The 26,031-nt window shown below is 44.4% G+C and overlaps 2 protein-coding genes across 5 annotated transcripts; both read right to left on the bottom strand.

Moving 5' to 3' along the window:
• Positions 1 to 715: 715 nt before the first annotated feature.
• Positions 716 to 19,294, bottom strand: plcg2 (phospholipase C, gamma 2). 3 transcript variants are annotated; one of them, XM_056599086.1, is made up of 33 exons: positions 18,891 to 19,294; positions 17,284 to 17,477; positions 16,700 to 16,849; positions 16,423 to 16,516; positions 16,194 to 16,241; positions 15,860 to 15,944; positions 15,183 to 15,263; positions 15,013 to 15,056; positions 14,779 to 14,851; positions 14,301 to 14,402; positions 13,972 to 14,090; positions 13,277 to 13,362; positions 12,268 to 12,385; positions 11,562 to 11,730; positions 11,358 to 11,453; positions 10,825 to 10,911; positions 10,233 to 10,390; positions 9,378 to 9,578; positions 8,875 to 8,997; positions 8,128 to 8,308; positions 7,559 to 7,627; positions 7,271 to 7,380; positions 6,908 to 7,004; positions 6,617 to 6,689; positions 6,096 to 6,271; positions 5,466 to 5,565; positions 5,106 to 5,309; positions 4,468 to 4,607; positions 3,873 to 3,984; positions 3,513 to 3,680; positions 3,210 to 3,298; positions 2,585 to 2,724; positions 716 to 2,479 (listed from the first exon to the last, which is right to left on the bottom strand). In XM_056599086.1, the coding sequence occupies exons 1-33, from the start codon at positions 18,899 to 18,901 to the stop codon at positions 2,440 to 2,442; spliced, it is 3,738 nt and encodes a 1,245-aa protein (XP_056455061.1). In that variant the 5' UTR covers positions 18,902 to 19,294; the 3' UTR covers positions 716 to 2,439. The 3 variants fall into 3 exon arrangements, with proteins under 3 accessions (XP_056455061.1, XP_056455063.1, XP_056455062.1); XM_056599088.1 differs by lacking the exon at positions 18,891 to 19,294 and adding an exon at positions 18,726 to 18,883 and having other exon boundaries at positions 17,284 to 17,480; XM_056599087.1 differs by lacking the exon at positions 18,891 to 19,294 and adding an exon at positions 18,726 to 18,883.
• A 78-nt stretch (positions 19,295 to 19,372) lies between these two features.
• Positions 19,373 to 25,150, bottom strand: meak7 (MTOR associated protein, eak-7 homolog). 2 transcript variants are annotated; one of them, XM_056599091.1, is made up of 8 exons: positions 24,735 to 25,150; positions 24,312 to 24,581; positions 23,931 to 24,075; positions 23,429 to 23,640; positions 22,481 to 22,667; positions 21,962 to 22,080; positions 20,939 to 21,118; positions 19,373 to 20,591 (listed from the first exon to the last, which is right to left on the bottom strand). In XM_056599091.1, the coding sequence occupies exons 1-8, from the start codon at positions 24,873 to 24,875 to the stop codon at positions 20,466 to 20,468; spliced, it is 1,380 nt and encodes a 459-aa protein (XP_056455066.1). In that variant the 5' UTR covers positions 24,876 to 25,150; the 3' UTR covers positions 19,373 to 20,465. The 2 variants fall into 2 exon arrangements, with proteins under 2 accessions (XP_056455066.1, XP_056455067.1); XM_056599092.1 differs by having other exon boundaries at positions 19,379 to 20,591; positions 22,500 to 22,667; positions 24,735 to 25,139.
• Positions 25,151 to 26,031: the final 881 nt, after the last annotated feature.

Raw genomic sequence — 26,031 nt, 5'->3', positions numbered from 1 at the left:
CTGTACAGGGGACAAACTATTGTTCTACTTACATATGGATACATAACACAAACTTTTGTTTTGTCCTATCCTGTGGAGCTCACAACGCTTTGCTTCGGTTCCATGTCATGTCAGGACCACTCTTCCCTCCAGCCTTTCCTTCCCTTCTCAGATGGTCCTCCACCTCTCATCTCACACACACTTTTATATATCTCTTTGTAATTAGTGACGATTCGTTCACTCCAGGGATTGTTTTGAGAATTCTGAAAGAACGGTAGTCGCTGACTGTGCTTTAGTCTTAATGGTCATGGCAGGGAGCGTGGGACGGTGCAGGAGAACATATATGACGGACTGAAGAAGTAAAGACGACCCCCCCCCAATCCATAGCCTCTTTCCTACGATTCCCTGTCAAATATGCATCATGTTTTGATTTATGACGGCTGAAAAAGACTGCCAGTCTCTCTCTCTCTCTCTCTCTCTCTCTCTCTCTCTCTCTCTCTCTCTCTCTCTCTCTCTCTCTCTCTCTCTCTCTCTCTCTCTCTCTCTCTCTCTCTCTCTCTCTCTCTCTCTCTCTCTCTCTCTCTCTCTCTCTCTCTCTCTCTCTCGCTTCTTGCTGAGTTATTATTGCTGCTGCTGCTCTGTGGCTGTCGTAATAAGTAAAAAAGAAAAAAAGATTTTCAACAGGACAAATTACTGATGTGAATTAATTTCATTCAAAAATAAATAAAAATGTCTGTGAATATGTGTTAGTGGTGTGAGACTTTTATTTATGTTTTTATGGACAGTTAAATAGATCAGGTAGATCTGGCCACGCATGATAGCCACTATGGAGGTCAAATGAGTTGTTAAGAGGCCTTGCAGTCCATAAGCCATAACAAATTGATAACTTTGTTAGTTCAAATGTAATTAGATCTGCTATTTAATTATATCCATTGATGTTCACCAACTGTGGATCAATGGATTCTTTTTTATATTCTATATAGGCTCCTGCTGTGTTTAGCTGGATTCGATTGGTGCTATAATATGATGCAAGATTCTCTACTTCATGGAGCAGGAGATTATGAGTTTAATATAATATTTAGATGGATTGGAAAGAGCATCTGCCCTCCTAACGGCCATAGTTAAACAAACTGATATACAAACTGTATTTGTATAACTGGGCTCTCATCCCAATGGATGAAAGCCCAGTTATACAAAAACAGTTTGTATATCAGTTTGTTTACGCCCGCCAGTTGTCAATAGTGAGATACTATTTGTACAGAATAGCCCATGCAAGAAAAATCTAACACATTAGGTGTTGTTTCAGTATAAGTTACAATGAACGTTCAGTTAAAAAACTGTTAGGGGTCCATCCCATTCATGGAAATTCAAAGGTCTGAATGTCTTTTTAAAGAACAGCATAATGAAACATTTTATTGGCTCAGTCCATTGTAAGGTCATCATGGGAGCATTAAAAACACACTGACTGCATATTTAACAGGTTTTGCATGTGAATCATATTCAACCAAGGGATATCTAACAAAATCTTCATACTTAACCTGTCATTGACAGTATCAATCTTTGGTATTACACAGTACATGGAGTTTGAAAAATTGAGCAATTCTACACACTGCTTATTGTTTTTGCAGGTTCAAGGGCATAAAACTAATGTATGCATGTATGTATGTATTGACTGTAGCAGCATACGTTTCTTCATTTCATCTATACAATATGTCCTATTCCAAGCCATCACTTATATTAAGTATTGTAGATCTGTACCAAATGCCCTTACTAATTAATAATTTAGCAAATGCTTTTCCCCAAAATGACTTACAGGGAGGCCCAGGTAGGAGGCTAGGCATCTAACAGCTTTAAGCGGTGATCCAAAACCCCTAACCGTTAGACTATCCTGGGTCTAGTGGCAAGTTATTATCAGAGGTGGCTAGACTGCGATTTTCCTTCTAAAATGTCACCCAAGCAACTACACACACACACACATACTACCTTCAATTCAAGATTTCCAAAGACTTAAAAACTCAAATACAATTCATATGGATACAAATATTAGAGGAAAGACATGGAGCAAGCCAAAGGTTTGGCTATTGACAAAATGCATGAAACTAAGCACAATAGATAAACCATAGATAACACATGAAACGTGTGTTTGGTCCTAATCTGAATGTACAAACGGATTGATGGAACTAAACAGGGAGCATGACAAGGGGTGGGTTGTGGATCCCCGTGGATGACGGAGATTATGAGTATAATGAGTATGATGCTGTAACTAAGGTCTAAATATATATATATGTATAAAAATCTCAAACAATCGCAGCCAATCGGAATCCGAACGCAATGTTCCCTTGGTCTGCTACTGGAAGAAGCCGTTCTCTACAACAGTGTAGGAGGGAGGGTACGCGGCGGTTTGTGTGTGTGTGTGTGTGTGTGTTCGTGTGTTGAGGTCAGAGGTGGAACTATTCATTATTAGTAGAACTTGCTGTTGTTGATTTTCTTCTCCTTGACCCTGTAACACACAAACACAAATCACACCAGGAAGGGTCAGATATCAACCCAGACAGAGAGAGAGACGGAATGAGTGTGTGTGTGTGTGTATGCGTCTCTCTCTCACTTCTGTTTCTCGGCGCTGCTCTGCCGGGCCAGGCCGTAGCGGCTGGTGCTGCTGTGGCTGTCGTACAGGAAGGGCTCGCTGCCCGACGACGGCTTCTTCTGCAGCTGGCCGGACGACGAGTAGAGCTCCTCCTCTGCTTTCTGGGGGGACGGGGGGCACAATGCAACACACAACAATTACAATGAGGGGATTTAGCAGACGCTTTTATCCAAAGTGACTTACATCGGTTAATACACAACGACGGCAGAGTCCACCATGCAAGGCGACCGTTAAGCGTCTTGCTCAGGGACACAGCTGAGACGACCGTCTAACTCTTCGACAACTACAACTCCTCAGACTTCTACTGTTTGTGTCTCATTGACTAGAAAATGTCCCGAGATTGTGGGTTGATGACGCGTGATCCCGGGACAGGCGATCGGGGAACAACGGGGACACGTGATTCTCGTGGGACAACATCAAAGGGGGTAGGTGTGATATACAGGAGATGAAAGGGATGCGATGCCTCAGACAAAGAGGGGCTGATCGCGGGTAATTGATTAGCAGGACAATGCAAATTGAGAGGGAGTGGTGATGTTTGAGCTGGAAGATAGCAGTGTATTGTGTGTGTGTTGTAACTTTTTCTTACCCCCACTTGCTCAATGTCAATGTAGATCAACAGCGAGGCCAGCTCCAAGTTTTCACTGTACCCATTCTTCAAGGGTACCGAGCGATAACCTATGAAACACGCAGAAAAGTTCAGTGTGTGTGTGTGTGTGTGTGTGTGTGTGTGTGTGTGTGTGTGTGTGTGTGTGTGTGTGTGTGTGTGTGTGTGTGTGTGTGTGTGTGTGTGTGTGTGTGTGTGTGTGTGTGTGTGTGTGTGTGTGTGTGTGTGTGTGTGTGTGTGTGTGTGTGTGTGTGTGTGTGTGTGTGTGTGTGTGTGGCCTCAAACCTGTGCGGATGCCTCGGAGAGGAAAGGTGGCCTGGGCCAGGAAGTTTGGGTCTGAGAACATGTCCTCCTCGTTGACCACGAAGCGCAGGAAGGAGAGTTCGGGGTCGTACACCGGGAGCGCCGCAGCCTCCGCCGGGGTCTTCCACACCGGGTTCAGACCGTTTTCTCCTGTGGGAAGCTCTGTTACCACATGGTGCATGGTGCCTCACCCTAGACTTCCCGGCGGAAATCTCGACCACACCTCTCTTTGCCACAATCAATCAATAATAATACTGATATTAATAATGATTTAATAATTAATCTGATTGATCATTTCCCGGATGCTAGCCTGCGCTCCCCCTCCCTGGCTCCTTGGCTTACGGAAGACGGCCGTCTTGAACTTGTTGTCCTCCGTGTGGCCACACAGCTCCACCTCCACGAAGGGGCTGACGATGCTCCGGCCTAGCTTGGGGAGGTGGCGGGCAGCGATCACCTGTTGGAGGAGGAGGAGGAGGAGGAGGAGGAGGAGGAGGAGGAGGAGGAGGAGGAGGAGGAGGAGCAGTGTAGTCAATTGCTGTTTAGAAGCTGTGTTGCTATCCAATGATAACATACTGGTAAACATTAAAGAGGCCACAATACTTCACATTTACTACTTTGAATACATTTATTTTTGAGGCGACTAAGAGTGAGTTTCTAAGTGTGGACCCTTAAGGACCCAACCCGTTCAACTGGGAGTCGAACACACGACACCAGAACCACAAACATAACCCTGCCTCTAGCACTGTTGGAGACACCAGAGATGAGTGAGGGAACAGCTGGGGAAACAAAGTTTAGTTGGTCCCAAAACTTAATAATAACGTTAATAGAGTTCACTTGATTGAGACTTGAGTCATTTGTGTGATTCGGCGACCCACCCTGATGAAAACGTTTTGATTCATTTGATATAGTCTGTCACTTGCGTGAGTCTGAGACCCACCCTGACGACGACGTTCATCTTGACCTGCCTCCTCTCCGAATTGGGGTCGTAGGTGTCGAAGCGCATCATCTCTGGCTGCAGCACGTACCCTGTGCTCGCGTTCAGACTGAAGAGGGCGCTGTTCAGCTGGGTGTATTTATCTGGGCAGGCCCACATGGACACACACATGCAAAAACACATGCGCACATGCAAAAACACACAAAACACATACAAACACACACACACACACACATACATGCAGAAACATTTGACATGAAAATTCCATGAATACATTTGGACAAGCGGAATCCTAAAGTCTAAATGAAAGGGTGAATTGTCGTAAGGCTGTTCAGGGGCTGGCCCAGGGGAAATATCTAAATTGTGTCTACCCATTTATTTCTACGTGTCCTATGAGCTCCGTTGCTTTGTGTTGCCATGGCTACACCAATGGCCTTCAGGGGGTGAATGTCTCGCTTTGAGGTTCAATTAAAAAAAAATAAAGAAATGTGTGCTGTTGAATTTCATTTGGATTTCTCTTCATTTCTCATGTGAAATGCAAGTCAATTCCAAACATCCCAGAGGAATAGGCCAAAGGGTTGTATCAGTTGGACAAAACAAAGGGGAAGGTATGCTAACACACTTCATCGTGGCTGACTCACCAGCAGTCTGGAAGTTGAGAGCCACCATGTGACAGCCGGCCGCCCACAGGGGGTGGGGGTCATAGTTGGAGGACTCCACACGCTGGCCTTTGGGGTAAACCCTACTCAGGGCCATGCGGTTGTACTGCAGGAACTTCTGTGTCTGGCTCTTCCCCGGCGTCTTGTTCTCCACAAAGGAGCGGACCTCCTTGTAGGTGTAGCTGTCTGCGGGCAGGGACAGAGACGAGTCTGAAGGTTTGCTTTGTTGACCACAGATTTCTGCATTGACTCACTCGGTGCAGCGGTTGCACAACAAACAGCAAGGAACAAACATGTTTGTAACTGTGTTTGTGTGCGTGTGTGTGTGTGTCTGTGTGGTACCGAAGCGGTCTTTCTCCTTGCTGCGAGGCTGACAGTAAACGACCAGGTCTGACATCTCCATGGCGACCACATCACGTTTTGCCACTTCCTGCTGCTTGATCTGTGGTTGGATGCAGAAAAACCCGTGAAGTCACGTATAAGATAGAGAATTGACACGAGGATCTGACAAGAGATTGACATTGACTTGTTTTAAATTGTTTCATTGTTTTGTGATATTTAAAAAGGAGCTGTATGTTTAACAGCTATAATTTGAGTGCGAGCTAGCACTCTCAATAGCTTTGAGATTACTGCGCCTGCCTCTATGAGCTAATTTAGAACACTTATTTCTCACCAATCAAGGCACCAATTTCTCACCAATTTCTCACCTATCTTCCCTGGTTGAGAGTATTCATCTTGCCTGTCAATCACAGCTTCATGAAAGATGCTTTCGTTTCAAATCTCGTAACCTCTCTCAACAACTCTTCAATCTTTCCAACAGCCCCATCAAAACGTCTCAGTCCGGACACTTTCAAGTGAATATCCCGGCATTGTCGTACACCTTCGTGTCACGAAACATGTTTGCTGAGTATTCCTTCTACCGGGGGGTTGAATATTTGTCTTAGTACAGTACGGGGTGTTGAGGATGCAGACCTCCTGTTCCCGTTGCTCCTGTTCCCGTTGCATCTCGCGCTGGGTGATGACCCAGGCCACCTGGTACCACTCAAACAGCTCCTCCAGGGAGTCGGCCGACAGGTCAAACTCTAGGCTGTCGTCTGCGTTCTCCTGCAGGCTCACCACGTGGGACTTCTGGTTCTTACCGTTCGCCACTGGGTGTTTGAGATAGAGACGGAGACAGAGAGACACATAGAGAGACAGAGAGACAGGTTGTATAAAACAACAATTGCTGACCGGCAAGTGCTATAATAAAAAAATGAAATTAGATAATAATAATATTTTACAATAAAAGTCAAAGTTAAGATGGCCAAAATTAACAAACACGACTGACTCCTGGAAACTGCATTAGGACACCTTTTCACTCTTTCTCAGATCCTATTACCCCCTTTTGGTTCAGGACACCATCAACTTAAAGGCAATCAAAGAGACCCTACAGAAGCAGCTGAATGGGGACCTACTATATATAAGCCTATAGACCTCAGGGACGCACTACTCACAGTTTTGGATGTTACATTTGGAGATGTCCACGATGCCCTTGCACAGTTCACCCAACGGGTTGTACTCCATTTCCTGTGGTTGGAAGACGTGCCATAATGTCGCCACAGTAAATGTCTATTCTAGTCTATGAAACTTACATCACTAGGTAGGTCCTTTGTGCTTTATGTAGTCGCTCAGTCATCAGGCAGACAACGACAGTGAGCAGCATACTAACACCATCGCTGCTAATTCAAAACTACACAAGTGAAACCTGAAACGGGTGGCGATTGGGAACAATCTGTGAGGTGCACCTTGGCTTTTGGCTCGGGCTTTGGGTTGCTGAAGAGTTCCTCCACGCGGTTGGCAGGGAAGTACAGCTGCAGCTTCCCTCCATAGTCTCCTTTCCACCTGTAGGGCGCAGATTAGCAGTGTGAGAGTCCGACTGAGACAGGTAGACAGGGCATCGTATCCAACTCTTGACTACCTACATTTCATTTTAGATGTAAATAAGATTGAATGGAAAACAGTGTATATACTATGCAAGGTATGTAACCCGATGCCATAAGTAAAATTGAGTTGATATGAATTAAATGGAAATGATAGGGAGAGGGTGTGAGATAGGATGAGAGTGTTGATGGTTATTTGCTCATAAATGGTGTGCGTGGACATCATACCAGCTGTCGTTCTCCTTGGTCACATTGTGCATGATAGCTCCCTTGGCGAAGGTGTGTTCGTCAGGCCTGGTCGCCTGGTAGGCATACAAGGCCTTCACTGAATTCAGAGGCTAAACACACAAACACACACGCACACGCACACACACCCCACACACACGTCACTTATTGGGATTCTCTATAACTGTCCCTATCATTTCTCTATAGCTAACTGTCTACAACTGTATATAGTTAGGCATTCCTGTCTTTGAAAAGATGTGTGCTGCCTCATGCATTTGAATGACAACGCACCAGTGTTGGCTCGATCTCGTTGGGCTCCACGTACGTCTTCATTTCATACAGGGAGGCACAGTCTTTCTCCTGGAAGAACACCGCATAGGGTCAGTGACACAGCAGGGTCCGGGTTATGGATGCACAACCTACTCTAATTTGAACCTGTACCCCACCCAGACCAGTTCAGCTATTTGGTTTTATTAACTCCTCTTTCAGACTCATGACTGAAAAATCATTTGTAACCCTCTTAGAAAGGCTTTTGACGTTCAGGGTGGATCCTGAGCGCTGCCCCAATTACCCTTTCAAATGCACAGACATAAAACCATGGGACTAAGGCCCAATCCCATTACTACCCCTTACCCCTTCCCCTTACCCCTCCCCCTTGTTTTGAAGGGGTAAGGGGAAGGGTGAAGGGGAAGGCGTAAGGGGTAGAAATGGGTTTTGGCCTAAGGCCCAATCCCATTTCTACCCCTTCCCCCTTCCCCTTACCCCTTCAAAACAAGGGGGAGGGGGAAGGGGAAGGGGCAAGGGGTAGAAATGGGATTGGGCCTAAGAGTTGAAGGGCCTATGGAGGAACCGTTTCCCACCGTGCTGAAGCGGCTGACCAGCTCGGGGGTGACTGGGTAACGTAGTTTGATCTTGCGGTACAGGGGCTTCTTCTTGAAGTAATTGACCAGCTCCACCAGGCTGTCAAACTCAATGGAGTTGCCCAGGAGGAAGACGCCTTCCTCCTTGTTGATCCGGCAGTGTTTCACCTTACCATCGCCCCTGGTGGACAAGGAACCACAGCGCAAAGGTTCCCCAAGTATGAGCTCATACAGTCGATTCCTTTGATTTCCTTCCCCCCTATCCCCCCGTCATGTACTTATTATTTTTTATTAATGTATATCCTTATTAAAAAAATAATGATAGATAGATAGATAGATTTGATTCGTTGATATATACATGAACTTACTCGTAAAAAGCATTTCATTAAAATTGAGAAAAGAACGAGCTATTCCTGTTCTGAGATAAGATTACTAATGTTATTTCTAGTAGAATTTTGCTACACATTTTTACTTATCCAACAAACATATCAAAAACATTTCTGAGGTATTAACGAACAATAAATCAAAAGGTCAGGAGATGGAATAAAAACTGGATAACGCCAACCCAAATGATTGTGCAAATTCATTTCAGTTAACTTTGATCGCAAATTAGATCCAAACACAGGATTTGATGTCACCCTCATTGGCCATCAGCAGCCATCGCAGTTGAATCATGTTACTTCTACCTACTACCTTTATGCCTGCACGGGTTTCACCAGGGTTACCACCAGCCCGGTGAGCCTGTACCTGAACGTGATGGCAAAGGTGTCCGCTACTCCCTCCCGCTGCCTGATGAGGAAGGCTCCGTCTCTGGGGATCCTCAGCAGGTAGTCCTCCGCCTGACCCCTGCTCAGGTTACTGTAGAACCAACTGACACACACACACACACACACACACACACACACACACACACACACACACACACACACACACACACACACACACACACACACACACACACACACAAGGGTTCACAATCATAGACATGACTAAGAACATGCACAGAAGGAACTAAATGCATGGTTTGGTCACAGGTCAGAGAACGAACCCACAGGAATTGCTGGGTTAGGCGTCATGTTATCAGGGGCATTGGAGAAAAGCAATTTCCCCTTTAAAAGCCATTTCTACCTAAAAACAACACAATCACTTAAACAGATGCAATGATATGAAGATGACATGACAGCGCGGCTGCTATGCACTGAAGATATGTTTGCGCGTATGGCCCGAGGATGACATGAGGAGGACCACACCTTTGGTGCAGGTGGAGGTCGGGCTGGGGCACGTCGTCGGTGAGCCGCAGCTCAAAGTCCTGGCAGCGCAGGGGGTTGGCGCGGTAGTGCTGGATGAGGTCGCTCAGGCTGGGGAACAGCAGGCTGTTGGTCAGGAAGTAGTAGGCCCGCCCCTCCTCCAGGCGGGACGAGATCCGACAGTGCTGCACCCTGCCACCGCGCCTGGACGGTAGTGGGAGGGTAGTGAGCGGGACGTTACCGGTCAAACGGAGATCACGTTTAAGAGCTGTGGTGAGCGGACTTAGATGGCCTAGCCGTCCGTCAGCTATTTGAGTGTCATACGCTGGGATGCCATTTGTTTTGGGCCTTCCTCTGTATGGGAAAATTTCGATTTGGTTTGGGGGGGAAATCCATTTTGCCTGGCAAATCGAAGGTGAGGGAAAGCAAGAATTCTCTACGGTCGAGAAACATAGGAAGGGGGGTGAGCAGGGCGGGAGGGGACATTTTGTTGGTAGTTTAGTTTCAAAATCTTGCACTCTTCCACTCTTTTTTTCTTTCCATTTTCTCAATACATCAATTGTAGGGTTTGTAAACAACAATTGCTCCATCCCATAGCTATTTCTAAACCTGTCGAAACACACACACACACACACACACACACACACACACACACACACACACACACACACACACACACACACCGAGCTAAGCATACGTTAGGAAAGCGCAGATTACAACCAAGTGTGGTGGTATATGGGGTGTGTATCTCTTCATAAAAGTTGCCACGCCTTGAGCCCTCTTTAGGGTCTGTTTGGTGAACAAGAAGGTCGGGGACCCAGAGAGGATGGAGGTGGGAAGGTGAAGCCAGGAGGTTACCGGAAGGAGAGGGTGAACCTCGTCAGATTAGTGTTGCTCTTGCGGACCAGGAAGGTGCCGTCCAGGTCGCCCGACACCGCACAGAAGTCCTCCAAGAGCTTCTCGGCCGCCTGCGTCCCCTCAGGCATGAAGCCGTGGTACCAGGGCTGCTCCTGGAACTGCACCCACACGCACACACACACACACACACACACACACACACACACACACACACACACACACACACACACACACACACACACACACACACACACACACACACACACACACACACACACACACACACACACACACACACACACACGTTGATGGTGGAGGGATGGATGGATGAGTGATAATAGTTGCATGGATGGATGGATAGATGGATGGATGGATGGATGGATGGATGGATGGATGGATGGATGGATGGATGGATGGATGGATGGATGGATGGATGGATGGATGGATGGATGGATGGATGGATGGATGGATGGATGGATGGATGGATGGATGGATGGATGGATGGATGGATGGAAGCAGGGATGGATGGATGGATGGATGGGTGATGTGGAGGGACAGGCGGAGTAAGGAGGGGGGTAAGAAAGGTCTTGACCTCTTGGGGTTCTCCCTCCTCTGACTCATACTCCTCAGCATAGTACAGCTTGTTGTTGGCGATCACGCAGTAGTGCTTGTTCCATCGCTGGGGAAGCAGACATGAAGAACACGACAGGCTGAACGATTGGGTTAGAGACCAAGGATCTCAACGGGAGAAAATGTCCCGTACGTATTTGACCCCTCCTGAAACACGTGATAAATGCCGAGGGACCCAATCCAGTTCAATGGGCCAACATATGGGCCCAGATGGAAGAGTTACAGACCTAACATGTAAACATCTGTTCATAACACAAGTAGATCTTAGTGAGAGCCATCAACGCAGACCATGGGACTACCACAACAACCAAGGGGGCACATTCAGGCCCAATCCCATTTCTACCCCTTACCCCTTACCCTTACCCCTTCAAAACAAGGGGGAGGGGGAAGGGGAAGGGGTAAGGGGTAGAAATGGGATTGGGCCTCAACCTCTAGGGGAATCCTGGATTGCAGGGCATCGCATCCTGAAGTGCTTTTATTGTTCTAGTGCTGTACCTGGTCCACCGGGTCCCAGATATCCAGGTCTCCCTGTTTCTGGCCCTTCCTGAAGTCTTTGCTTGAAATCGATTCCTCCAAGTTCAACTTCTTGTGCTGCAGGGCAGAATGCAAAAGTGTTGTCATGCCCGTTATAAGTGATGGAATAGGAATAGAAGACATAGCAGGAATAACACGCGCACACACACACACACACACACACACCTTGAGGATGATCTTGCCCATGAGCTGGGTGGGGGAGGGCAGTTGTTCGGCCATGTGCTCTACGGGCTCGGTGAGCAGCTTGTCCTTGCACACGTCGGTGAAGATGCGAGCCATCTGTTTCTGCTGTTCTACCGGGCAGTGCTGCTCAATGGACAGGATCACCGGGTACCTGGGGGTGGAGGGAGGCACCCGGCACCATAAAAGACCCATTGGGGAAATACAGGAAGTGTGCAACTGCTAGTGCACCAGCTGCGTGTGTGTGTGTGGGCTCCACGGGTCTATGTGGGTATATGTTTGTTTGCGTATGTTCCTGTGCTGCATCTGTGTGTGTGTGTCAGTCTATCCGTCTTGGCTGCGCGTGTGTGTGTTTGTGGTCGGCACGTGTGTGTGGACTGCATATGTGTGTGTGTGTGTGTGTGTGGACTGCATATGTGTGTGTGGACTGCATGTGTGTGTGTGTGTGTGTGTGTGTGTGTGTGTGTGTGTGTGTGTGTGTGTGTGTGTGTGTGTGTGTGTGTGTGTGTGTGTGTGTGTGTGTGTGTGTGTGAAGAATACATTTTGTTAATGCTTCTAAAGGTGACATAAAGGATCATGGACTGTATACTTTTGTATGTACGAACACGCGTGTGGGTGACCAACATAAAGCGATCAGCAAGAGGAAGTGACACGCGTGACGGGGAAGGATGTGATGGGCGATGCCACGCACTGAGATGTGACGAAGGCGTGCTCATTGATGGCTTTGACCACGTCTTCAAACTTGATCTTGGTGGTCCTGGTCCAGCCGTGGTAGATGATGGGCTCCCCAGGTCCCTCCCAGCAATCCACTGGTCCCACCAACACAGAATGTTATATTCATTAACAGATCAACATTGTTAAAAAATACGAAGAAATCACACAATGATGACGTATGAGTACATTTCTATGATAAAACGGCTAGTTCCGGTTCTTGATTCCGATTGGCTCGTCAGTCATTGTAAAATCCTTAAGAATTATGGTTTGTTTTGAATCAATAATTGTATTTGATGTTGCTGTGGGTTTATTTTGTGAAATATAACTAGGTCTACAGTAAAGTAGTCTATATAGTATATAGTAGTATATAGTATGTTTCAGTAAACGTTTTATCTTAACTAAACGAAAATGGGAAGGAGAAATTAGCTAAACCAATTTCATAGTTCACAAATCATCAACAAAATAAATGTTATAAAAAACACTGTTAAAAAATAACAAGTTCAACATATAGCTCAACACACAAGCACCAGACTAGCATTTGAACACATCACTTCTTCAGGGTGCCTGGGGCAGCTGGGTCACAACAGGCCCAATAGGTATATCTTATTGGTGGCTGAGGCCCCAACCCTCACACTCCATCAACCGCATGGTGATTGGAATTGTCCTGTGATTATTGATGGAAATACGTCCTTCAAATTAAATGAGAACCATTATTATGAAAAACTGAATTTTTAAATACTAACATATATTATGCAAAATGAAAAAGGCCATTTTAATACATTCCTTCATGCATTACTTACTCAATTCGTAAACTCCATCTAAATAAAATGGCTCATTTAATTCTTGATTTAAATAATGAATTATTAATTGACTAATTTCATAAAATGTACAATCATAAAATGGCCCATTTAATTATTGATTGATATATTTAATTATGAATGTAGTAATTTATTTTCTAGTGATTTGGTCTCCGACGCGATACTGACACTCAATGCAGCGGCAGCCCAGACGCAGGCAGCGGACGTAGGCCTCGGTGGAAGACTCACTGCGCAGCTGGTCGCCGGTCAGGTAGCTGAGGACCGGCACGGGGGGGGGGCACCACAAGTTAAACCAGCCACCACATGAAACATCTTAACCTGTGTGCGAGCCTTGCATTTGTGTGGGCCCTGGGTGTGTTCCTTAAGATGTAGTACGCATATATATTTATGTATAGTATGTATGTATAGTATGTATGTATGTATGTATGTATGTATGTATGTATGTATGTATGTATGTATGTATGTATGTATGTATGTATGTATGTATGTATGTATGTATGTATGTATGTATGTATGTATGTATGTATGTATGTATGTATGTATGTATGTATGTATGTATGTATGTATGTATGTATGTATGTATGTATGTATGTATGTATGTATGTATGCATGCATGCATGCATGTATGTATGCATGCATGCATGCATGCATGTATGTATGTATGTATGTATGTATGTATGTATGCATGCATGCATGCATGCATGCATGTATGTATGTATGTATGTATGTATGTATGTATGTATGTATGTATGTATGTATGTATGTATTTATATATGTATGTATGTATGTATGTTTGCATGTATGTATGTTTGTATGTACGCATGATTGTATGTGGGTATGTGTGTTTGTGCATGTGCATGTACGTGTTATGGGAGGAGCTGATCCAGTAGTGAGACAGAGGGTTGTTCATGTCCGCGGTGTTGATTTCGGATTGCTTCTCATCCCAGATCGAGTTCTCCTTGGAAAACAGGAAGTTCAGGAACTGGAGAGGATAGAGAGAGAGAAGGCTCTTAAAATAGATGGAGAGAAGAAATTACTGTATTCTTGGACAGTATACATACATTTTCCCTAATTGATTATGGTTTGAATTATTACCTGTTCACTTATTGATCCTTCCTCATTAATTTACAGCTATCTGCTAAAATACTGGGAAAAAATGCTACATTTCAATATCACAGTAGACACAAATTACCTCGCTGACATTGAACTCGGGTTCGTTGGTTTTCCTCATTGTGTCATCGATGAATGTAGTCATGAGCTCTTTGACAAGGTTAAGATTGTTGGCCCAGGGTTCCTACACAGATGGAAGCATACAGGAGACACATAAGGGGTGAGTCAGTGAGTGAGTCAGTGAGTGAGTGAGTGAGTGAGTGAGTGAGTGAGTGAGTGAGTGAGTGAGTGAGTGAGTGAGTGAGTGAGTGAGTGAGTGAGTGAGTGAGTGATTGCTAAAAAAGATATATTGGGTCAATGAAAACAGATACAGAATTTGTGCAAGCATGAAAAATAAAATGTTTATCTAACTATGTTTTCAATCAGTCTCCTTAAAATGGAGTTAAGTCAGGAAGGGGTAAATATTATTATTGTTATATTTTGTTTTATTTCATATATCTCATGATTGATACTGCTATGGGATGCTCTCCGCGTTGAGCAGAGCAGCAGAATGCACCTACCTTCTGTTGGTAGAGGAGAAACCTCTGGAAGTCATGCAGCAGGACTGTCGATGCATCCGGCCGGTCTGTGTTCCTGCAGAGGCACAAGTGATCCACCACGTAACCTCCCTGCTAAATGCACTGGCTGAAGAGCATGCCTCACATGAATGTAGAGATAGCAGAGGAGTTACTGGGAGATGACTTTAAGAGCCAGAAGGGAGATAGCGTTGTTGTCCCTCAGACGGGGTCACTCACCCCATGATGAATGCACACGACTCCCTTTTGAACTCCTCGAGGATCTGATGTTGAGGAAGAATTTTTTTTAATTTGTACGGCAATGATGGCGCAGTTGGGGAGCTGTGTCCAATGCAATCAACCGTAGAATTCCAAGATATGGAAATTGCATTGGAATGAGCTGCACTCACATCTTTCTGTTCGAACATGAGGAGGTTGTACAGTTTATGGAACTGTGCAAAATCCAGATGCTCTTTCTTGGCTCCCACTTCCTGTGAACACAGCATTTTTTTTTTTTTTTTATAGCGTAGAAATTGGGTCTGGTGTGAGTATTTTTTGTTTGCTGGTCTTCCCTGCAAGCCTTTTGGGAAACCAATATAAATTTATTCAAAAAGGACTTAGCATTCTGCTGTTTTTTGATCGACAACTATTAATAAATATGTGTACAACATTCTGCTCCTATTCTTATATATGGAAGTGTTCTGTACAAAAATGTAAGGCAGTGTGAGAGGCATAATTTAAGTTGCGCTGTTTGCTTGCATATTAATATTAAAAGTTTTGCAATATGTGTATTTAGGTAAATTATTTTACAGGCAATTTATTATTGCATCGCATTGTATGCCTGTTGGAATATACCTTTTGTTTAAGCACCATTGTTTTACCCAAACGTCATATGTGGTCAATGTACATGCTATATTGTTTTGTAAAAATACGCGGAGCAACACAGTATTTGTCCGCAAATGAACCGGATAATGAACATAGAAAGAATATCACTCAACTTGTTCATGAATGTTTTGACCTTGAAAGAGAAAACTGCTTGTGCAACTGCAAATATTGCAAAAAAATAAGGTTTAAAAAGAGAGTTTACCGACAACTTGTCCTTGAGTACGCGTGTGCTGGAAGCCTTATAGTTGATCTGAGGAAGGAGGGCTTTCAGCTCTTTCAAGGTGAGACTGGGGCAGGAAGTGGAAGCAGATAGACAGATCTGTTTACTTGTCTCAGTCTACATATAAAGCTTCATGTTGCAGGAGGGCTCTGATGCAAATATGAAAAGGCAAAGTGCGAACGGAATACAAGAGCACAAACATAGTGGAGTACTGTGGGGAATTGAAATGAAATGTAAAACAAATACATGCTTATTTCAATATCCCTGAATTTATAATGCCACTTCAAAGAGAACAAGAACAAGGATGATAATGTACCTGTTCTTCTTGGTATGGTTAATGGAATACATCTGTTTTCGTAACCAACTGCAAGCAGAATAATCAACAAATTATCCATTATTACAAGAATATCAATTTTTTGGACCAAACGTGTGTATGTGTTCTTGTGAGTATGTCAGTGTGTGTGAGTGTATTGATTCTTTATAGTATGTACGTATGCTTGTATATATGTATGTATGTATGTATTCATGCATGTATGTATGTATACCTCTCAATTATCGCTGGTGTCGGGGCTACAAGTGTCTCCTGTCTCAGTAGCTCCAGCCCAGTCAGCCATTTCTCTGCATCCTCCACAGTGTCCGCTGAACAATGACACAAGAAAATATCGATCTCTAATCTTCAAGGGCACACGCACACACACACACACACACACACACACACACACACACACACACACACACACACACACACACACACACACACACACACACACACACACACACACACACACACACACACACACACACACACACACACTCACTCACCTCCGAGACTCAGGGTGTTGAGGACAAACATGGAGCCGTAGAAGATTGTGAAGCAGGTGTTTTCATCGTGTTTGTCCTTTCCGTCTTTGAAGCGCTCAAAGTCTTTGGAGTTTCTCCCGGGCCGGAGCTCCCTGATCTCAAACAGGTCCACTAGAGCCAGGGAAGACCACCACACTTGGGATTGGTCGTCTTATAAAACAGCGTGATGCTAGCGGTCCAGGTATGTCAGTGGATACGAGAAAACATGATCTCTTTTTCTTGCCAGCCAATTTCACACGTCTTGGGGCTTGATTTCTCGTACATGTTACATTTCATGCCCAGACATACTGCAATCTATAACACTTACAACTGGTGGAAAGTTTCAACATTCATCCTCTTCAGCGGATTATGCAATCATCTATTTGGCCCATTGTTTAAGGTCACGCCAAAGGTCAAACAATAGAAAACCCTTTGGTTTTCTCACCCTTTACACAACATGGCAACATCCTACAAGGGCAACACCTGACATAATACAAAATACCCCATATAATCCCTTACCCCCCCCCCCATCCTTCGAGACAAAACAGATTCTGAAAGATACCCACAGACTCCGTCCGTCTTGTCGGCGGTGCGTGTCCACGCCACCTGCCGTGTTTCCGTGACGACCTGGACTGTGAGGCGCTCCACACGCTGCCTGAACACGCTCATCACCATGCCCATCTCCAGGTCGCGCTTCATCAGGCTCCTCTTGTACTCCGTCAGCTCCCCCTGCCCAAACGCCGGTCGCGCCATGTCCACCCTGCTGGACCAACCATCTCCTCCGGTTATACCCTCGATATATTTACTAACTGCAGCAGAGGCTCATACATAGATGATTGGAGTTGTATTCTTTCAGTCCCTGGTGGTGTATTTCTGCATAGGTTTTAGAAGAGATTGTGGCAAATGCGAATGTGGCAAATGCAAATGACCCGGGGCAGGCCGTCATGGAGTAACAGATAGACAGTGGCATTATAATTTAACTGTTCTGTGGACGACAGGCAGGGAAAGGTATCGTGGGTCTCCGATCCTAAAGGAGGCTAAAGGCATTTGCATCTCGGTTTGTAGCTTGTGCAAACTCAAACTAAACGCAACATGGGCAACATCAAAGTGCAGTTAACTTCAGAGTGAAGTGAACCCTTGTTTCTGGGAACCAACTATGAAAAAGTACTCATGTACTTCGGATCATCGCTAGAATGTACAATATAACGTATTTAGTGTAAACAAATAAAAAGTAATCATCGTTTATATCGTGTTTTATTGTTGCCAGGGAATTTACTGGTTGTAAATAATAAGTGACTTATGAAAGATGACTACACCCATTGTATTATTGGTAATCTGAAACTTAAAACGATTAAGGATGCAGGTGATTACCTTAGGGACTAGCGGTTCTAGAGTTAGAAACCGCCTTATATGCTACTATATCAATTCAATCATTCAAGGTACAAGGTGCTAATCGCAGATTCAGAAAAAAAGTGTAAAATAGGAAAACGATATTGAACCTGTTACAGATGTGCCTGATAGTGTACCCCCTGACAATAAACTCAAGCCATCAATTCGAAAGGCACCGAACTTTGGCGAAATGTTGGCTCATTCTGTGTTCTACTCATGCCACCAACAAGTGATATAAAACTGATTAAGAACGGAAAGGTTATCTTTATTATCATTTTGTTTTTAAAGCCATCTGTTAATAATGGTGGTTCGGCCCCATATAGAAGTATGGTTATTGGGTGTCAAGCAACAAAGTTGCGAGACAACCTATTGTTTTAATCGTTTTTTCAGAAGCCTAGTTTAACTGACCAGCATGCGAATAGATAATTGTTGCGTACAGAACAAATAAATGGGAGAGGTTTGATCGTCTATCAAACAAATATTTGACACATACATTTTTCTCTGCTGAAGCGGATCGCCAGCTAGTTAAAAAAGCGGATTTCCTCCTGTCGCTTGAATTGACAAACCACGGGCAGTGTCACACGCAGTCAAATCGCAAAATAAATTAAAACACACTTACCCCGATAAAGACACTTTCTTGGGCTATTCAATAGTTTGCATTAAACCATATTTATATATACATATGCGTGTGTCGCTGATAATCGAATTTCGCAAAGAAACTAGTTCAGTCACTAAAAGGCCAGTTCCTCTATTAATGTGTACAAGGAAGTAAAAGTGAACTTGCATTTTGGACATAGCATGAAGAGATCCGGAAGCATGGACGGTATCTATGCAAACTAAAGTTCTCTCTCGGACCAAACAGCGCCTGGCATTGGATACTGCAAATTTCTCTAGCCATAGACTCCAATGCGACACGGAGTCTATGCAAAACTTGGTAGCTGTGGCCTATCTCCATCAGTGAACGTAGACCTGCTGCTGATGTTTGAGTTCATAATAAGGGCTGCACCTTAGTCACCAAACATGTTACACAAAATACAACTATAGGAAAATACATTGCATTTGGTGTATTGCATAATTATATACAGTGATGCCTTTTTTGGAGGATGTACAGACTCTGTAAATCTTCTAGTCTAGGGAAACATTTCAGCACATGATGCCCTATAAAAAAAAAAAAAGATTGTATGTAATTTGCATATTCATTCCAGAAGTATCTAAACTGGAGAGCATACAAAATTTCCTCTTGTTGAGAAATGAAGAATACAAACTTGAATTTTGACCTATTTGGATGCAACTTTATTAGAATAAACATCAAACTTCACTGCATAACACAGGGCCATTTTAAAACCAGTTAAAATTGTGTATTTGTGTTTTGTTATGTTACGTGTTCAGATTTTAATTGAAGCTGGAAAAGCTAGTGGGAGGAAAAAAAATATCCCCTAGAAATAAATTCTCTACCCAAGCTTCCACAGTTGAGACAAAAATCCTTCCTTCAACGTTCTGCCTTCGATCAAGTTCAGTGCCACATTTAGGGTTGGTGAAGCAACCCCGCTTGGTGCAAGAACTAATGAAATACACGCTTACATCCCAGCTTTGCTGCAATAGAGCTCGGAGGTTGAACTCGCACAATCCCTCTGTAGAATCTAAACAATGACACTCTGGCTTTGTGAAGAGACATCTATTATGCCACAAATAATCTGCAATGGTGGATATCTATTGCAGCCATGTTTTCATAACTCGGAGGGGCGAACAAAGGGAGGAGCCTTTTATGAATCCAGAGAGAAACATGAGGACGTTATGGTCTAGTGTTGTTCTGATAGTATTGAGTTTAATCTTTGTATCTATGAATGTAAACACTAATTGGTAGTCTCATAAAATACATTTACAAGTCTAAATACGGCTACATTTTGATTCAAAAGTGCAATTTAAATCTTCCATACACCTGGAATAAATTCCCTGCCTGGATCCTTCTTTACACTCTACATTTCTATTGTGCGCGTGCGCGTGCGCGTGCGCGTGCGTGTCTTAGAGGTGGTGCTTTTAATTCTGTGTGAGCAGATGCTTTTAATTCTGTGTGTCGCCAGTGTACACACAGAATTACCACCAGGTGTGAGGCAGATTGTTCCAAGCTATCCCACTCGGGTCATCACCAGTGGATGCATTTGGAAAAGAGGGGCCCTTTAACAACTGAACGCTGCCGGTTTCCTCTTTTCAAATGGCCCCTGGAGGAATGCGAGAGGTTTGTCCTTTGGGATGATCCAGGTCCGGCTGGTTCTCTGATGGTCTCAGTCCAGGTCCGGCTGGTTCTCTGATGGTCTCAGTCCAGGTCCGGCTGGTTCTCTGGAGGTTCTCCTTGTGGGGGCTAGTCCTCGTCCTCTTCTGGTTCTCTGAGGCCCTGGCTGTGGAGCGTCTTCCCTGCCATCTCCATCATGGCCTGGACCTCCGGGTCCATGTCCAGGACGCTTCTCTTGCCCCGCCCCTCCTCGCCCTGGGTGAATACAACACAGATTGCACATTTAGACAGAGTTTTACCAAATAGAATGAATGTAATTAAGTAATAACTAATGTAGGTATTTTACTGGGGACAATGATACGGTTTACAGCTGGGAGTACGAAGACGGATCAGCTGACACCAGAAAGGTACATTGTGGCGAGAGCACAGATGGAGTCAAATTATATTTTTATTTATATCTAAATACATCCAGTGTCATGTTTTAATCCTGATCTCCTTTTGGCCCTTTTGCCCCCTCCTTGCAGCCATCAAGCATTATCCAACACAGCAAAGACAACAACAAAGTCTCTCGATCATAAGGATTAAACAGTTGCACTTCTGACCTCCTCCGGTGCGGGTGGTTTGCCCACAGCCCACACCTCCGCGTAGTCCAGGGTGAATTCCTCGTCCGCCGACAGCTGGGGGCTGCCGTAGGTGGTGCACTTGGGACGCGCACGGCTGTGACCACGGCCAAAGTCGCTGTCCAGCCACAAGCCAAAGTAGCCATGCTGCCCGCCCATTCCCTGGCACAGAGAGGAGGGACACACTTAGCATCAGCCAATCAGAGGCATACAAATCAGAATGTGAAGTAGGACTGGACGGATGGGTCACAAAATCCATAAACCGTTAGAATAATCAACTGGGGTTTATGTTTATGATGATGGTGCTGAAGCTCTTCACTGTAACATGAGGGCAGATCAATAGCACTATAATATTTTTTTTAACACCCACACACACACACAATGAGTAAATATTGGACAAATTATATTATTTAGGTAGGGCATAAAAGTGGGAGAAGATCACTAGTATGATGATGCATTTATATATAACTCATCAATATACATTTAGTCTACAGAGAGCTATTTCAATACATACGTTCACAGGAAATACACTTGATTGGGTCTTATGACTATCAATTTATACTTTACATTGTGTATTATGAAGTAATAAACAGAACTATATTCAATGCATAAATCCATGGTCAATACAGTTAAAAGCGTCTCATCATTATACGTTATGAGACTATACATTGTGCTCTTACTACCATTACAAAGCACTGTTTGTCCCACTTAAGTGCTTAGCAATACATCCAGCATGAGTAGTGGCTGTTACCCGAAAGAAATGCCATGATCCAAGCAATCCATATTGTGTGTGCAGTCTGAATGTTCCAGCCCTCTTTAAGGCCACTTATAATCCAACCATTCTTACGTTTGGCAGAACTTTAAAGAATGGACTGCTGGTTCAATATTTAGAGCCTACACTTATGCATGAGAAGAGCTGCCAGGAAAAACAATAATCAAACCAGAGAGGAGAGTCTCTTCTGCGATGGTTCTCAGTTCTCAGAGAGGAAGACGCTGTGTTCTCACCAGTCCATTGGGCATGGTCTGCTGGTTCTGGTTGAGGTACATGAAGTGCTGATTGTATCCTGTAGCGGTGTACACACGCAGCCTCGGGTACACCGAGAAGAGGAAGCATCTAGAGTCACCTGCAGACAGACAGACAGGATATTTTGTTTTTTTGACACATTCATTTCCTGTGACAGGGTTCACGTGGAATGGAATTGAATGAAAGCATGAACAAATCGCTTGTTTTGTGGTTCTTTCTACGACATTAATTTGTAATAAACAAGATCTGAAACTGGCAACATCAGCTCGCCGCTGATATGTAGCACTGCACACCCGGCAGTCCATATCTACTCATCACTGCTCTTATCTATTGTCGTGGTGCCTTCATTCTCTTGTTCATTGTGAAAGGAGCAGATAGAGCGCAATTGAATTGTATCCAAACAGTCATTTGGCTTTTAAACAAACCACAAAACCAACTTCTGTGCATTTGGCTATGCAAAAAAATTTCCAGCGCTATGTGCCATGATCCATGGGGCTGACCCTGGAACTGTGGTTTCACCTCCCAGGCATGGGAGGCGAACGCCCCGAACACGTGGCCCCGGGTGTCCCTGATGAGCAGCAGGGTGGGGCCCCGTTTGGACAGGCCCGCCACCATCCTGGAGAAGCTCTCTCCATGCAGCTGTGTGGTGAACAGGAGCCTCCAGGGGGCGCTGTAGCTATCTGGCAACTATCACGTAAGACCACAATGAAAGAAATATCAGCGTCTACTATTCATTCATTCATTCATTCATTCATTCATTCATTCTTCACACACACACACACACACACACACACACACACATTATACATTTTTCAATTATATTAGTTTTTTTCACAGGGAAAATGGATACATAAAATACTCATACACATGTAGCCCATCTGGACCGAATCCAATGAAGAGCTACTTTAGCACAAATGGTAAAAAATGTAAAAGCTGGCTAAGAAAGGTGTCAGAACACACGTCACAGCTTGCTGCGTATGGAGCTGCGGACCGGTCAGAGTGCACAGTTTACACCTGTCCACTGCCAAAAGCGCCTACAATGGGCACTATTCTTTCTCCACATTGATTACCCATTATTCTGGCTTTGCCTGAAAGTTTTTAACTGTGCTCATTGTTGTAATGATTGAAATCTCAAAGGGCTTCATGTGAAGCCCTTAGTGTCAAAGGTTATCCTAAGAGGCTTATTAAGGACTACGTTGTCCTAATGATGCGGTGGCTGCTTTGCCAAAAGATCACGCATTCTGATCACATCTTTTGAACTTGTTAGGATTTAGATATATACGTTTTGCATGGTTATAAATTACAGATACATAAACATCCTACTTTCATGAGAAATATTATATTTAAAAGGAGCGCTATTATATTTAAAATGAGTTTTTGTGATTGTAGCTCAGTTAGTCGCAGTGTTTCTGGGAGCTTGATTTCAGGGGGACATTACTTTGCCAGACCTGCGGAGCCAGGAACATGAGGGTGGGCAGGTCCAGCAGACACTTGAGCTTGGACCATGGGGCCTCCAAGCAGGCGGGCAGCAGGGTGAGTGGTGGCCGGTTGGGGAGCACCACGGCCAGGCCCTCGCTCACCAGCAGCTCCAGGTAGGCCGCTACCTGGGACACGCGGAACACCCAGTCCTCCAGGCTGCACACGTCACAGGTACCCCGCTCTGGGGCCATCGAGAGAGTGACGGTGTGGGCAAGAGAGTCCAAAATGAACACCAAAATGAACCGCCACCAGCCAATGGGAAATACATCGGAAATAAATGTGCACTTTTGGCTAGGTACACATTTACATTGTCAGTATGCATGGCAGGTTTTTCCGCTCTGGAAAGTAAAATACACAATTCTAAAAGTTACTTCTTGACAGTGGGGGGCATGGTCGAGGACCGGTCGTCTGTGAGGAGAATTAGAAAAGATGGCCGATGAACAGTGAGATTAACATTAGGGCATGTCCTACCTGAGGCCTTCAGCTCTGAGCACATCTGCTCAGCCAGCAGCTTGACCCCCATAGACACATCCCCCATCCTGTCCAGCTTCCAGCCCCGCAGGCGCTCCCGACTGACCAGGATCTTCACCACAGAAGAAAGGACGTCCTGGAGAAACTGCAGAGAAGAGAAAAGGAGGCAAGTGAGGGAGAGTGGGGAGGACGACAAAGACAAACAGATATAGAAAAGAATAAAACAGGATTTGCGTGAAATAATGTAGAGCCTATATAATGGCTATTTACCACATATATTGTTTGACCTAAAGGTTCAGAAGATTGTGCCAGCTAAAGTAAATACATTATACCTGCATCATATACCAATCCAAAGATAAAGAAGATATTCTATTTGTTTACCTGCGACACCTGTTCGCGTGTGACCGCCTCTGAGTTCCCTGCCCCCTCCTGCGACATGGCCAGTACAAGGGGTGCTCGTTCTTCTGCGGTACCACGCAGAAGGTCAGCTAGGAGGACGACGAGTTGTTCACGGCTCACGCCAGACGTGGCTGCAGTGATGGCCTTCCCCGAGCCTGTCACTGGTGCTGTTCCAGCTCCAGACTCAACACAACATGCAGCCCGATATACCCTCTTTATCATGGAGTCTGAGGCTAGAGTATCCATGGAGGACTGTTGGGAACAAATATGGGGTTTAGAAATGGGGTAGCTAGACTATGCCGTCGTGCCAAGCAGTCCAAAACATATCAAGTGGAAGAACACTCAGGATCGAGGCTAAATTATCTAACGTTTGGATTCAACCACAATGTTTTGTCTTATGCATACCTTGAAGCTCTCCAGTGTTAAAACCTTTCCTGAGCCTCCATCACCTTGAAGCCGTTCAAACACCCCCTCGATCAAGGGCCGTTCTTCAGGACGGAAACGGGCCAGCCGTTTCTGTACGACAACACTTTCCGTGTTGCCCATAGTTAGTTATTTAGTTATACACAGCAGCCGGGCGTTGAACCTAAAACCTGTCTGTGGTCATTTGGAGACTTAACTAGGATAGCCAACTCTCTGTCAACTTTGTATTGTTTCTGTTTAAAAAGATATGTATGATTGCCATCTTAGACACGTTATATAATATCTGATATTTATGATCAGCTTTAAATAATTTGCAAACATGTGTTTGCAATATAGCTATCCTGCAAACGAACAAATTCACCCTGCCATTGACAGCTAAACGTAAACTTCCTGGAGTGAATAATGAAATAACAGTAGACCTATCATATGATTCAAATGCTCAGCTGTGACATTTCTTATTGGTTTGCGTCATTCAAGGCGGGATAAAAGGTGACCACAACCAATAGTAAAATTGCTGGCAATTCCATCACAAATGTTGATGCTACAGTAATACTTACATTATACATTGTACATTATTCTCCGCTTTAAATCGTCACTTGATACTAAAACCTTCCCTTTGCTCTTGTTTTCCCCAATAAATTCAGTAGTTATATTGTGAGGTCAAATGTAAGAACATTGGAAAAATGTGTTTCTATTCTAACTGGAGAATGCTTAAAATGTGTATGTATGCTATATAATGTATAAAGAACATAGCTATTAGAATAATATTAGAATAAAGTCCGAATTTATTTAATATTGAGTTAATATTGTGCTTCTCGTGGGTCGCGCCCTCTACAAAGAACGGGGCATTCACCAGAAGAGTGCGCTCGAGAGCGAAAAACCAAGAATCGGCCTCTTTTCAGAAACACTAGCGATGAATAACGCCTTTTAAGGGCATGAGAACACTATGCGAGTTAGTTGAGCTGGGTGTGTTGCTATTGTAATGAAGTCGTTTGCGTCGCTGCAACAGCTCCCATGCAGTTCAATTCGTGGGTGACGTCAGATCTGCGAGTCAGCTGGTACTTCAGTGCATCCACAAACCTAATTATACTGACGCCCCCCATGTTGCTGCTGGAGGTTAGCAGAAAACACCAGAGATATGTAATAAATAATCTGATAAAATTAGAATAATAGTGTTGGGATATAATATAATAGCAACCTTCAGCCAATTCACCCGATTACAGGTCACTTATAGGCAACCTTAAACATAATGGTTATACTTTAATCCATCTGTTTAGAT

Source organism: Gadus chalcogrammus, chromosome 9, assembly GCF_026213295.1.
Source record: "Gadus chalcogrammus isolate NIFS_2021 chromosome 9, NIFS_Gcha_1.0, whole genome shotgun sequence".
Taxonomy (NCBI): Eukaryota; Metazoa; Chordata; class Actinopteri; order Gadiformes; family Gadidae; genus Gadus; species Gadus chalcogrammus.
The sequence above is the reverse complement of the archived record's forward strand: the minus strand, read 5'-3'. Positions and strand labels throughout refer to the sequence as shown.

Bases quoted from the DNA above. Each gene is read 5' to 3' on its own strand.
- plcg2 (XM_056599086.1), bottom strand. The intron at 14,852-15,012 runs GTGAGTGACCCC...GTGCCTCTGCAG, and splicing joins TCGTGTGCATTCATCATGGG to GAACACAGACCGGCCGGATG. The intron at 2,480-2,584 runs GTGAGAGAGAGA...TGTGTGTTACAG, and splicing joins AGCAGCGCCGAGAAACAGAA to GGTCAAGGAGAAGAAAATCA.
- meak7 (XM_056599091.1), bottom strand. From the start codon at position 24,875: ATGGGCAACACGGAAAGTGTTGTCGTACAGAAACGGCTGGCCCGTTTC. The intron at 21,119-21,961 runs GTGAGAACACAG...TCTCTGTGCCAG, and splicing joins AGACCATGCCCAATGGACTG to GGAATGGGCGGGCAGCATGG. The intron at 20,592-20,938 runs GTCAGAAGTGCA...GTATTCACCCAG, and splicing joins AACCACCCGCACCGGAGGAG to GGCGAGGAGGGGCGGGGCAA.